At 38.0% G+C, this 12,357-nt stretch overlaps 1 protein-coding gene across 13 annotated transcripts in view; it reads right to left on the reverse strand.

Annotated features, from left to right (window-relative positions):
• The window catches only part of CTNND2 (catenin delta 2), a 689,312-nt gene that overhangs the window by 127,352 nt on the left and 549,603 nt on the right, over nucleotides 1-12,357 (reverse strand). For all 13 annotated transcript variants that reach the window (XM_074899519.1, XM_074899518.1, XM_074899522.1 and 10 more), the window contains one exon: nucleotides 12,093-12,276. In XM_074899519.1, coding sequence (XP_074755620.1) covers nucleotides 12,093-12,276 — 184 coding nt within the window. The remainder of the gene's footprint in view (nucleotides 1-12,092; nucleotides 12,277-12,357) is intronic.

Genomic DNA, 12,357 nt, shown 5'->3' on the forward strand with positions numbered 1-12,357 from the left:
ACTGTAACATGTAAGTACCTACCAAAAGTACAGACAATATTGTGCATTTTCTCATATTTGCATAGATTGGAAGACACTCCTTTGAAGTCTGGTAACCAAAGACAGCAGGTATGAATCAAAATCAATGCATTTGACCAGTCTACTGAAAAATGTCCTAAACACAAATTACATAAAGTGAACTCAGGGAAATAATATTTTTTTGTGAATAAAATATTTTAATTTTGTACTTTATTATGTATTTCTACCTCATTAGGGGATTAAAAAAAGCCCCACCCACATTTGCATATGCACATACTTACATTGTGCCCTTTCATGACTATCTCTTTTGAAACACTTTCCAAGTATTGTACTTCTGCTCATAGTAAATCAGATATAAAGATGGATGAATGACAGCAGGGGAAGAGGAGGAGGTATTTCACAATGCTACTGTCCTTCAAGAGAAAATGCTGAAGCTGTAACCAACTAACTATAATAAATGAGTACCTGACAAAAAGAAATGAACTGTGAAAGTAAAAAAGCTACACTAGGATGAATACTTCAGAATTACTTTGTCACAGAAATCCTCTGTATGTAGTATGCAATCCTAGCTGAAAATACTATCAAGAAGATGTTAAATGTTTTCATATGGTACACACAGATGCAGTTAAAATACACAATCATTATTATTTAAAAAGAAGATGTTCTTTCTTTCCAAAGGTAACTTTCTCAACAATAATAAAGAACTTGAAAATACAATATGAAACTAACTTAGGGAAGGCAACAGGAAAAAAACTTAAAACCCACAAACCTCTAATATATTTAACTGATTTTTAAAGAGGAAAGTCTTCTACCCTGCCTGCCATATTAGACAGAAACTTAGCACAGACTTTGCTGGCAGAAGACAGGAAAATCCTCTCGTGCTGTTCCGTTGTTGCCTTTCTGAGGTGATGTCTGCAAAACTGTGTATCAGTGAGCTCCAGCTGGAAGTCAGCATCACCTTGCTTTAGCTTTGAAAGCTCTCACATACCTAAATTAGATAGAAGTGATGAAATGAATTAGTGAATGCCTTTTAACTTCAGTCTTTATAAAAGTCTCAATTTACTCCCAGATTAACTGTCCATTTTGCTAATCCTCTCAGAAAGGGGGAAATCCATTTGACTACAAGTAATGAACTTCATCTTTCTTCCTTGAAGCATTCTTACTAGGTTGTCCTCTCTACTCAAGGAAAAATCTCACAAAGTGCTAAAACTCCTGTATGGAGAAGTGTAGGGACTGTAAGAGCACAAACTCAACACTCTCTAGGCAAAGTTAAACAGAAGATGACATCCAGAAATGATCTGTTCAGTCTTCAGCTAAGATATCGTGAGTGGACTGTAAACTAAGCAGGCTTGGCAGTCTGCAGCTTATTTCATCAGATCCCCCAGAAGCAGTATTTTTATTTATTTACTTACTTAATCAGGAGGCTTCCTAGGAAAATAGTTCCAAAACGGATAAAAATAATAACATTTGTAAGTGTGGTTAGTGGCGACTGCAGGTCTTATGGGTTCTAGTGCTAAGGATATTACTGGAGAGTGTTTCTCAGGAGCTCTCAAGTAGATCACCAACTTGCAGAAATGTGGAATGCCATCAAAGCCTTCTTTCAGGAAAAGACTTGAGCACTGGCTCAACTTGAGCTGCTGGCATTAATTACTCCTGAGCTCAAAGTGAAACAGTTCACATGCCCAAAATATTCTGAAAGGGTGTGATAAAATGTTTACTCTGTGATGTTGGCTGGCTTATCCAGAAGGATGAAGCAAGCTCAGTACACTTCAAACAGATATCTCTACTGAAAATCCTCAGACTGAGCAAAGAAACCAAATGATCTTCTTACTCCTAAGGGAAGTTTCTTCAGATTTGAAGCAGTCTATCATAAGATAATGAGGTAAAGCTGCAGAAGTATGCCCTTCCTTTCCTTTACTATGCAGAGCCATGTGTTTTCATATGTTCCTTTTTGATATTGGCTAGTAATGCAAACAGTTTTAAGAGGAGAAAAGCTAGTTAATATACAAATAAAGCTATTAGCTCCGAAGAACCTGAACCTTACTGAATATTACTCTGTTATCTTTGATGGAATTGAGAGGGCATACAAACTCTGGATGATCGTGTTTTTCATCTTCCTTGCATAAATAAAGCATCATCCTCTATCATCAGTCACCATGACTGTGAGTAGTGATACAGACTTGTCACAATCACGTTTTCTCTCATGCTGAGACAAATAGTATTTTCTGTGGAACCAGACTATACCAGTTTTTCAAAGTACCCATTTGAAAAGGACTGTCCAGGATTTTGGATAGTCAGGAAAGCAACAACAAAGGTGCACTCTGTTTCCTACTGACAACTGTGGCCCTTGTGATTCTTTCCAATGGGCCCAGACAGGTGAGGCAGAATTGGCTCCATCTCTTCAGCTTCCTACGCAGTGACTGCGCTGTGGATGTGCTGACATGTTCTAAAACACATGAGGCGCCACACAGGCTTGGGTACTTTTCCCAAAAAAGAAAATACCTGTGCCACTGTGATACTTGACTTCACAGCTAGCCAGCAAGAAGGAGGCCCATTATAGTCAGCCGGGCTGCGAGTCAGCTCAAATCAAGTCAGCAGGCCACCAAGATTCATATCATACTTTACTACAGTGTCTGCCAAGCTAACACTCACTACTGCATAAATGAAAACTGTTCTGAAATGACACCCCACGCCCCCCCCCCCGAATCTAAGCCCTTTCACAAAACAAACAATTTCACTTTCTTCAGAGCACTTACATTCACACGGGTTAATCCTCTGACAGAAGGAAATGTAAATTAACACTACCTAACCATGCAAATATGAGTGGACAATTAATTTGCACATTAGGCCCTAGTTAACAGCAGGCATTCAACTCGAAAGGAATTAAAACCACCAAAAGCTGGGAAAATAGTTGGTCAAAAGATACTTGAGATATTCAACACATCCCTAACCCAAGGCTATGGTACACCATAAGTCATTCAAGTCTAAGAGGCAGCAGCTGTCAGTTTTGTCATCGTTGCTGAGACTAAGAATACTGTAAAATGAAAGCAAAGGTACTAAGGCACATTCATTCTTTTCATATGTGTGCGTATGATTTCCAGCAACAGTAAATTACAGGAATAACACACTTCTGCCATAGCACAAGTAAATATTTATAACTGTAAGATAAGTTATTGTGGTTTTATTTTCTGTAAAAACCCCACATACATTCATGTTACAGAGAACGAAAGATCCTGGTTGGAGAATAGGAACTAAATTTCAGCTAGGTCGTAAATTAGCACTCTCTGATGTATAGGTCCAATATTTCTAATTTGTATCCAAACATGGAGACCCACTGAAATATGAATGAGTTTCTATGTTTGCCCAGGCATCACTTAAATAACATTATAAAGATGGATGTTGACAGATCACTTTTTGGCTATCTCAGTGCAAAGTCAATACATTGGGAGTTCCTTCTGCATCTGAGGGCAGATTTAGGCAGAACAGCCCAGTGTCTCTTATCAGAGTACACCACCAAAGCGTGTTACATGCTTTTAAGAATAGGAGAGAAAAAAGTGTCTGGAACTATGCCGCAATATTTTTAAGACCAAATAAGAATACAAAAGCATTCCATAACATCAGTTTAAAACCAAAATATCTGGTTGAGATTTTGATCAACTTGAGCTCAGAATGAACTTCCAGCGCTACGTGGAATTTGTAGCATCAATTTGATAGGCTGAAGTAATCCTTTTACCAGAAATGCTGAAAAAGCATTAAACTTCAGAGTGCTATTTGAATACCACTGCTATAATTAATACAGTATGACCTTGTATAAACCTTATAAATTTCTTCATGAATATGCAAAGTGGGAGTAACTGCACTGTGAAGAAAAAGTGGGGTGCTTAAGTATCTGACACAGCTACACATTTAATTCTGTTGGTACTTCTCCCTTGAGTATCTTCTGATTAAAAATATTACAGCAGCAATCAGAGGACACTGATCTCCCTCCCCCTGAATCCTAACATTAGATTTTTATTTCAGCTACATTTCTGAATGATTGCACCATTCAGGAAGGAACAATCTCTCTCACACCTTTCAGAATTTTGCCTCCAAAATTTTATGCTTAAGTGGGATGCAATCATTGTGGCCTCTCAGATTGCTTTGTGACTTTTTTCTGGACTGGACCTTTAGCTTCTCGAAAAGGTGAAATACATTTTCCACAGCAGACTGACTCTTACTAATTTCCTGTGATTTTTCCTGTTTTGGTTTGTGGTTGAAAGACTAGGAATATGGCTGTAAAATACGCAGTGGACATTTACACATGAGCTAGAGAAAGTTTCAGGCCTTTTTAAAAATAAATTTTGCATAGTTTATGACCATGAAAGCAGCCTGTCTGCAAGTTTTTAATTGGGGTGCCTGAAATTTGGCACTTAAACTCATTATCAACAACATCAAAAGTAAAAATGATTTTCAGAGCTGGTAAATCAGTGATAGTCTAGAAATACTCAAAGCCTCTAAAAACCAGGTTCTTCTATAGACACCTACTCATTGATTAAAATGCCTGCCATTAGGTAAATGCCACTTAAGAGTCTACTCCTTTCTATCTTGTTTTAAAATACAAGAAATAGCAGTTCAGCTCATTTTCCCTCCTGTGAACTATGTTCCTGTACGGTACTCTGGGAGGCATTATCAAACTTATTGAAGACAGTTTTTCAAAATTCATCTTGTACAAGTAATATAGAACTTCTGAGCTAATATATTTAAAAGTAAGCAAAATGCCATTCAGCTTTAACCTCGAAAGACAAGATGTAGAAGTTGTGATCAAGATACTTTCATTTATATTAAATTGGAAATTATCTGGTAGGCATTCGTACAGTACATGTCAGGAATCCTTCTCAGTTTCTTCAAAATAATGGAGAGTTTGACACTAGCCCCTCAGTTCCTCCACAGCTTTTTGTTGCTGGGACCCAGAAGCATAAATGATATGATTTTAATAAAAAATTAAGTTTTAGTGAAAAGGGATTTAACTTCACAAAATCAGACATTAAAGCTAAACTTTCCTTAGCTTCTTGACAGGGCTTTTCTCTGCACTTACTTTCAACTCCAGATCCTAGAGAAATTTCCAAACTGAGGAGAGCTCTCAGGAGACTGTATTTGTTTAACAATGGACACACACATATAGCCAGTAAAACCCTGGAGTATGGGAACTCCCTAACTTGATTTAACATCTTAGTTGTGGCCAAATGAAGTTTAACACATGGTGTGCAAGTCTGCAGACTACGTAAAGTATAATGTGTTTCACAATACATTCATAGAATATAGCTAAATTAATAGGCATCAAATCTGCTGATATGTTGATCCTTGGATATTAATCACACTAGCTGTGTAATTTTAATGGATCAAAATGTATTAAAAAGAGAAGAACAGTGGTGATTACCCCTTTTTTCCAGGATAAGACTGGATTTGAGGGGGCGAAGAGGAGGAAAAAATGCAGGTTTGGATCTGGACAGCTTCCTCTCTACAAGTGGATAATCCTGATTCAGTATCCCTCTAGGTAGTTGTCTCTCTCCCATGTCTCTTCTCTGATGGAACTGGTTATAGTAAAAGTTCCTCCCTTGAGTAGGCTGCCAGTGGAAATACATAATTAATATGAGTTTTTGATTCTGACAGGCTTCTTAATGGAGCATGGGCTTTCTGTTATCTGATGCACAAGATTGCAAGGTCAGACTGGGAAGAGCTCCTGGTCTCTAGAAAAAGCAAGGGAATACTGAGACAGGCTGGCAAGTCCTACATCTCTGTATCCACTACAGCATACAAAGGGATGGACAAAATCATAGAATCATAGAATCATTCAGGTTGGAAAAGACCCTTGGGATCATCTAGTCCAACCATCAGCCCTACTCTACAAAGTTCTTCCCTACACCACATCTCCCAACATCTTGTCTGAACGACCCTTAAACACATCCAGGGATGGTGACTCCACCACCTCCCTGGGCAGCCTATTCCACTGTCTGACCACTCCTTCTGTGGAATTTTTTTCCTGATGTCCAGTCTAAACCTCCCCTGTTGGGAGTTTAAAGCTGTTCCCCCTTGTTCTGTCACTAATCACCTGTGAGAAGAGACCAGCACCAACCTCTCTACAATGTCCTTTCAGGTAGCTGCAGAGTGATGAGGTCTCCCCTCAGCCTTCTCATCCTCAAACTAAACAGTTCCAGCTCCTTCAATCACTCCTCATAGGATTTGTTCTCCAGACCCTTCACCAGCTTCATTGCTCTCCTCTGCACTTGCTCCAGCACCTCGATATCTCTCTCGTATTAAGGTGCCCAAAACTGGACACAATACTCCAGGTGTGGCCTCACCAGTGCCGAGTACAGGGGTCAGATCCCTTCCCTGTCCCTGCTGGCCACGCTATTGCTGACACAAGCCAGGATGCCGTTGGCTTTCTTGGCCACCTGGGCACACTGCTGGCTCATGTTCAGCTGCTTGTCAATTAGAACCCCCAGATTCTTCTCTTCCAGACAGCTCTCCAGCCACACCTCCCCAAGCCTGTAGCCATGCAGGGGGTTGCTGTGGACCAAGCGCAGGACCTGGCACTTGGCCTTGTTGAAGTTCATCCCGTTAATTTTGGCCATGGATCCAATCTATCCAAGTCTCTCTAGTGCCTCCCTATCTTCACACAGATCGACTCTCCCGCTTAACTTGGTGTCATCTGTGAATTTACTGCTATGTCCTTATCAAGATCATCAATAAAGATGTTGAACAGAAATGGTCTCAACACCGAGCCCTGAGGAACACCACTTGTGACCACCACCAGCTGGATTTAGCTCCACTGACCACCACTCTCTGGGACCGTCCATCCAGCCAGTGCTTGACCCAGCAGACCGTTCACTCATCCAGGCCATGAGCAGTCAGTTTTTCTATGAGAATCCTATGGGGAACTGTGTTGAATGTTTTTTGAAAATCCAGGTAGATAATATCCGCAGCTTTTCCCTCGTCCAAATGTGAGTGTGCTGTTGATAGGAGAATGATAAAACCACCAGCAAAGGTCCTGGTCCTACTGTAAGAAGCCAGCTGTGTTTATACCCGACTGAAGATATTCAGAACTTTCACCAGTCAGTAGAAACAGAAACATATTTTAGCTTCAATAACCAGTCCTTTTATATCTGTATGTATATGCACAGAAACACACATATACACATGCATACATGCATGTATCAGTTTCTTGAGAAACATGCTTCCCACATACATATAAGAAAGTTCCTTTGTTTCACACACATATATAAGAATGTTTCTTCATATATATGTATATTTCTTTAGAAACTAAACACATGATGAATAATAACAGTCTGCTATTTATTTTATGCTGCCCCACATCTTCCTTTTGTCAGTATGAAGCAGAATGTTATATTCAAAACTAATTATAGAAATTCCTACAAACATGAATCAATAGACTTTGGATGCTTATAAGAGATCTGGAGGAGAAATAAGACAATGGGATAAATGCATTAGCTGTAAATGTCTGTGAAACAGATAATTCATCCACAAAACAGTTAAAAACTTTTGATATTCAGGCTTCACAGTGAACACAAATTGTTTTAACAAGGTAATTTGTTCTTTCCAAAAGTTGATCTAGCCAGAAAATACGAATGGGTGAGTTACATTCTATTCATGTTTTAAAAGCAATTTTCCCCTTTGCTTTTCTACTCTGAGAGCTTGCTACATATTTTTTCAGCTGAAAAATAAGTAATGGTATTTTGTGAAAGGTTTGACAAGTATGAAAGTATGAAGTATGAAAATTTGAAAGTTATGGAACTTTATAAACCAAACATACTTGAATTACTCTCCCATAAAATTTTTAATCAACTAACGGGGGGAAATAAATATTTTAATAGAACTTCGATTTTCACAATTGTGTCTGTACCTTCAGTGTATGGTGAGAAATTAAGCAGAAAATGGAAGAAATGAAAAGATAGCATTTTACGATTTTACATGTAAATCCAGATTAGAATCTTAAAACAGTAAATCCTTAAAATTCTTTAAAGTCCTCAGATGAGGTTCCCTCAACTTAAATTCACCTTAAATTCATGGAAAAAAACAAGGTTCCAGACTGTTGAAAAGAACTCTTGAAAAGATTTTTTGTCTGGGTTTTCTTCAGGTAGTCTTTGGACAGAGATCTAGTTTTGTGATAAGTAATCTTGACACTCCAACATTAAGACAACATTATGCAGTGTGTCTCCTGTTGATTTTTAAATTTCAGATTAGTAATTGTAAAACCTCTGCTATAAAGAACTGGGATTCCAAATTCAGTTTTCACCTGACTTCCCCTAAAAATTCAAAATGAATCACAAACTCTAAACCAAAGATACAGTATTTCCCCAACACAAATAAAGCAGTCACAGGAAAACCAAAAGGAAGAAATGAAGTTAAACTTTCACATAGCTTAATGAGGTAAGGTACTAGTATCTCAGTGGGGAGGCAAGTAAATTGGGTGATTATTCTCCCACACGCCACACTGAGGTCTGGCAATTTATGAAAGATGAATATTAAGATTAAATTTGTAAGTGATAGGTATAAAATAGTATTTAGAGCTCTGAATTATCTAAACCATTTCAAAGTACTCCAGTTACGTAAAATTAATTAGTACGATATTGTGTTAAAGCTATTTTCTTTTTTTTCAAATTATACAAGTAAGCTAAGTGCAGTTTGTAAATAATGTCTTTAAGGAAAAAAGGAAATAACAGAAAAGGAAGGTCTGATGTTGCCGCTGTCTTTCATATAATTTCATACTGATTTCAGCTGGATTACTGTGGGACTGAAGTTGCAGACATAAGAACTTGGTTAAGAATGATAATGAATAGGCTGTACTAAAATCTGTAGTTAATAAGCAACTTTTTAATTGAAAAAGCATACAAAACTCATCAAGAAACTGAGAAAAGGGAAGATCAGCAGAAAGAATAATAATTCACACACTATAGTGAAAAAACACAAAACAAATATCTGACTGTTCCTATATAATGGCCATTGCAAACTACTTAGCATTGTATATGGGATGGATTATATTACAGCACCTCTCAGATCTTGTTTAAAGTTTTCAGCAGTGAATGAATCAGAAAACCAAAGGCACAGAAGACTAAAACACACACACGCCCCCCCCCCCCCCTCCTCCTGGCGTATTTGCTAGCATTAAACCTGATGTGATACAAACTGATGTCTCTAAAATCTGTCAGCATTACGGATTCAGAAATATTTGTCAAGTATTCTGAACACAACTACTTTTCCTATGATTCTGAGCATTGTCACTGATAATCCCGATGCAACTGAATTTTAACCAGTGTCCCTTCAAAAACAAAGTCTAGCAAAATTAGAAAAAGAGAACAACAGAGAACAACCAAACCAGAGTCTTAGAAGAAATTATCCCATGGAAGATGATGACGACAGACTTTTCTATTTACCAGATAAACATAGCACCATCTAAGACAGCAACCACATTACATCTTCTTGATTTACATTACCTCCCTTGTCCACTGAGATCTTGAAATGGAAATATTGAGGCTTGTAATTAGTCATGTGGAAAGTGTGAGAGCTGTTCGGTTTATTGGGGGTGGTGGGTATTTAGGGAATGCTAGCTAAGGTACTACCTGCACAGAGCGTGCGCTACTCCAATGACCTCCACAGAGCCTTCTAATCTTTTCTTTCTGACATTCACTGTTTTGTCCAGCCTACAGCCCCATTATCTTACATGAATTTAACACAAGAATTCAGTTACCATCTCAGAGGTCAACTTACACTTTTCTCTCTTGCACAAACTCAAACTTGATGTTTTGTTCAGAGAGAGATTATCAACAGTGACTGGGGAAAGGTAAACAAGAAAGTTCCGGCTGGTGTGAAGCAAAATTCAACCCTCTCCAAATGTTTTGGCTTTGCCAAAGAGCATCCATATAGACTAAGTGGGATGAAATTATCTAAAGAAGATGGATGAAGGCCAAATAAATATCTGAAGCCATTAGAGAGGACAGAAAGATGCATCTGGGAAACAGGAAGGGTTTGATATCAGAAAGATATTAAAAAGCCATACTATGGTGCAATGGCCTGGGTTTAGAAGGAAGACCAACCTGCTGAGGACAGCCATTAGAGCTGCTGTTACAGCTACCTGGGAAGGATTCAAGAGTTATAATATGCACAGTCTTTTGCAGGCAGATATGAGCTTATTTTGCACGAGCTGACCAGAAGCCATTCTGCTATGACAGCATACCATCAAGCACTTGGTAATAAGCCTTGCTGCAAAGCAGTGTGTATTAGATCAGGCAACGTACCATTCTCATGTGGCCTCAGGTCCTCAGGCTGACCAGTGCAGGCTACAGTAAGCTCACATCAGTTTGCAAATGGGCGTGCACATATGCTCACCAAAAAAAAGAAAAAAAAAAAAAGAAAAAAAAAAGAAAGATTTCAAGACCAGTGTGCAACGAATCCATCAACTATGAGGTGGGAAGAACTAAGGTTTACAGGATCAGGGATGGACATCAGTCCCTGAGAAGCAGTTGGGAAAAATTAACAGGAGGATAGGTCTTATGGTGTGGGGAGACCAACACTGGACATGCCCATTCTGAGCAGGGGCATTGTGAAGTCCCAAATTTATAATGGACATTTCTTTCAGAGGCAGCTCTTTAACTGAGACAGGTTAAACATCGGAAGTGTGAGACATATAACATGGTAGAGGTCCTTATGGAATGACTTCTGTCACAGTGATTTGACCAACATTTTTCGAATCATTCGAATGCAATGCAACATAATTATACTACCAAACTCTTTTCAAAATCAGTACAACTCGGGTACAACTGCCTAGCTTCAGTAACACATCCCAACACAGCTGGTATTTGCATATACATATCTGCATCTCAGTCCAATACATTTGCAATATGGAAGTTATTACTGTCTGTCTTTCATTCTCTTCCAATTACACATAAACAGTCAATAATAATTTTTACATTTTCTGTTAAACTTTTCCAATATTAATTCTGAAAGGGAGACATTTCATTTGATGAAAAAGCACAAAGACAAGAAGGTGCTTGCTTTGTAAAAAATACTGCTATTTTACTTTGCCTCCTATCAATGCTTTTTTTACTTAGCTCTGACGGATATCTGCTTCAGATGCAGCATAAAACATACACTTTATTACTGATATATACTATTCTCACAACAATTTCCTTGTGATATATGTAAAAATATTAACTAATTGATTTTCACATATCGCAGGCAGATTACCAAATCTTCAATATACAAGGAGAAAAAAAAAAAAATCAATGGTTGAAAGAACTTGCCTAATGTTAAAATGTTTAAACACAATGATAAGGACTGCAAGTCAGAAATTGCTATGACTCAATCTTTTTGTAAGGTTTTGTCAGAACTGAAACTCTTCTTACTCATCCTATTTTCATTCTCACATCTACAGTGATTTTTAGAACGGACAGATCATATTGCACATATTTATATAAGTGCACCTTGGTGTTGCATATACAAGTTTGGCATACGAATATAAACATAAATAAATACCATACTTGCTAAGAATCTATTTGAGTATTCTAGTTGCACAATGTTAGATTGGTTGGTCTCTTATTGAAATCCATTTCTCATCTTCACAGAGCAGAAAAAATATACTTTATATATTTATCATAACTCCAGCAATGGCATCTGGAACCCGTAAGGCATGTTACTTTTTGTGAGCATCTTCATTACTTTTTGTGCTGATTAAATTGGGTGTAATAGTAAGAACATATTGACTTCACTTAAGCAACTGGGGAAATGGGACAAATTTACAAGGAGAAAAATGTCTGTAATATACAAGCTTGGATGAGAAGACTGGTCAAAACTGCTAAGAAAAGAAAAACAGAAAACCCACAGTGATGATTATAGAGATTGCTTTTTGAATGGCCTGAAGCTTGTTTCCTAATTAATTTCCAGCTTCAAGTTTACAGCACTGAAAATAATCGTCTTTGCTGACACACAAACCAATTATTTACTTTACAGATGCCTAAGAATGAGAAATACCAATTCAAAGCAAGATGATTAAGGCAAAGCAAATGTTATGCAGTACTCACCTTAGGCACCCAGTGGCATTGCGCAGCACCTGTGATGAATGGAGTTGTATTTTATGGTCATCCTGGAGTGGAGAGTTTTCCCAACCAGAGTGAGGGATGATCACTGCATTGGTCAACACTGTGAGGGCATCCTGGATGATTGGCATTTTCAGTGCATCACAGGAGGATAGGTTCCAGAGAACTCCTACCAAAAAAGCAAGTGACTAATAATTAACACTTCCGCAAAAAAGACTGAAAAGTTTTCATTTTTTAAAAAAAACGACAG

The sequence above is a fragment of the Athene noctua genome, chromosome 2 (genome assembly GCF_965140245.1).
Source record: "Athene noctua chromosome 2, bAthNoc1.hap1.1, whole genome shotgun sequence".
Classification (NCBI taxonomy): Eukaryota; Metazoa; Chordata; class Aves; order Strigiformes; family Strigidae; genus Athene; species Athene noctua.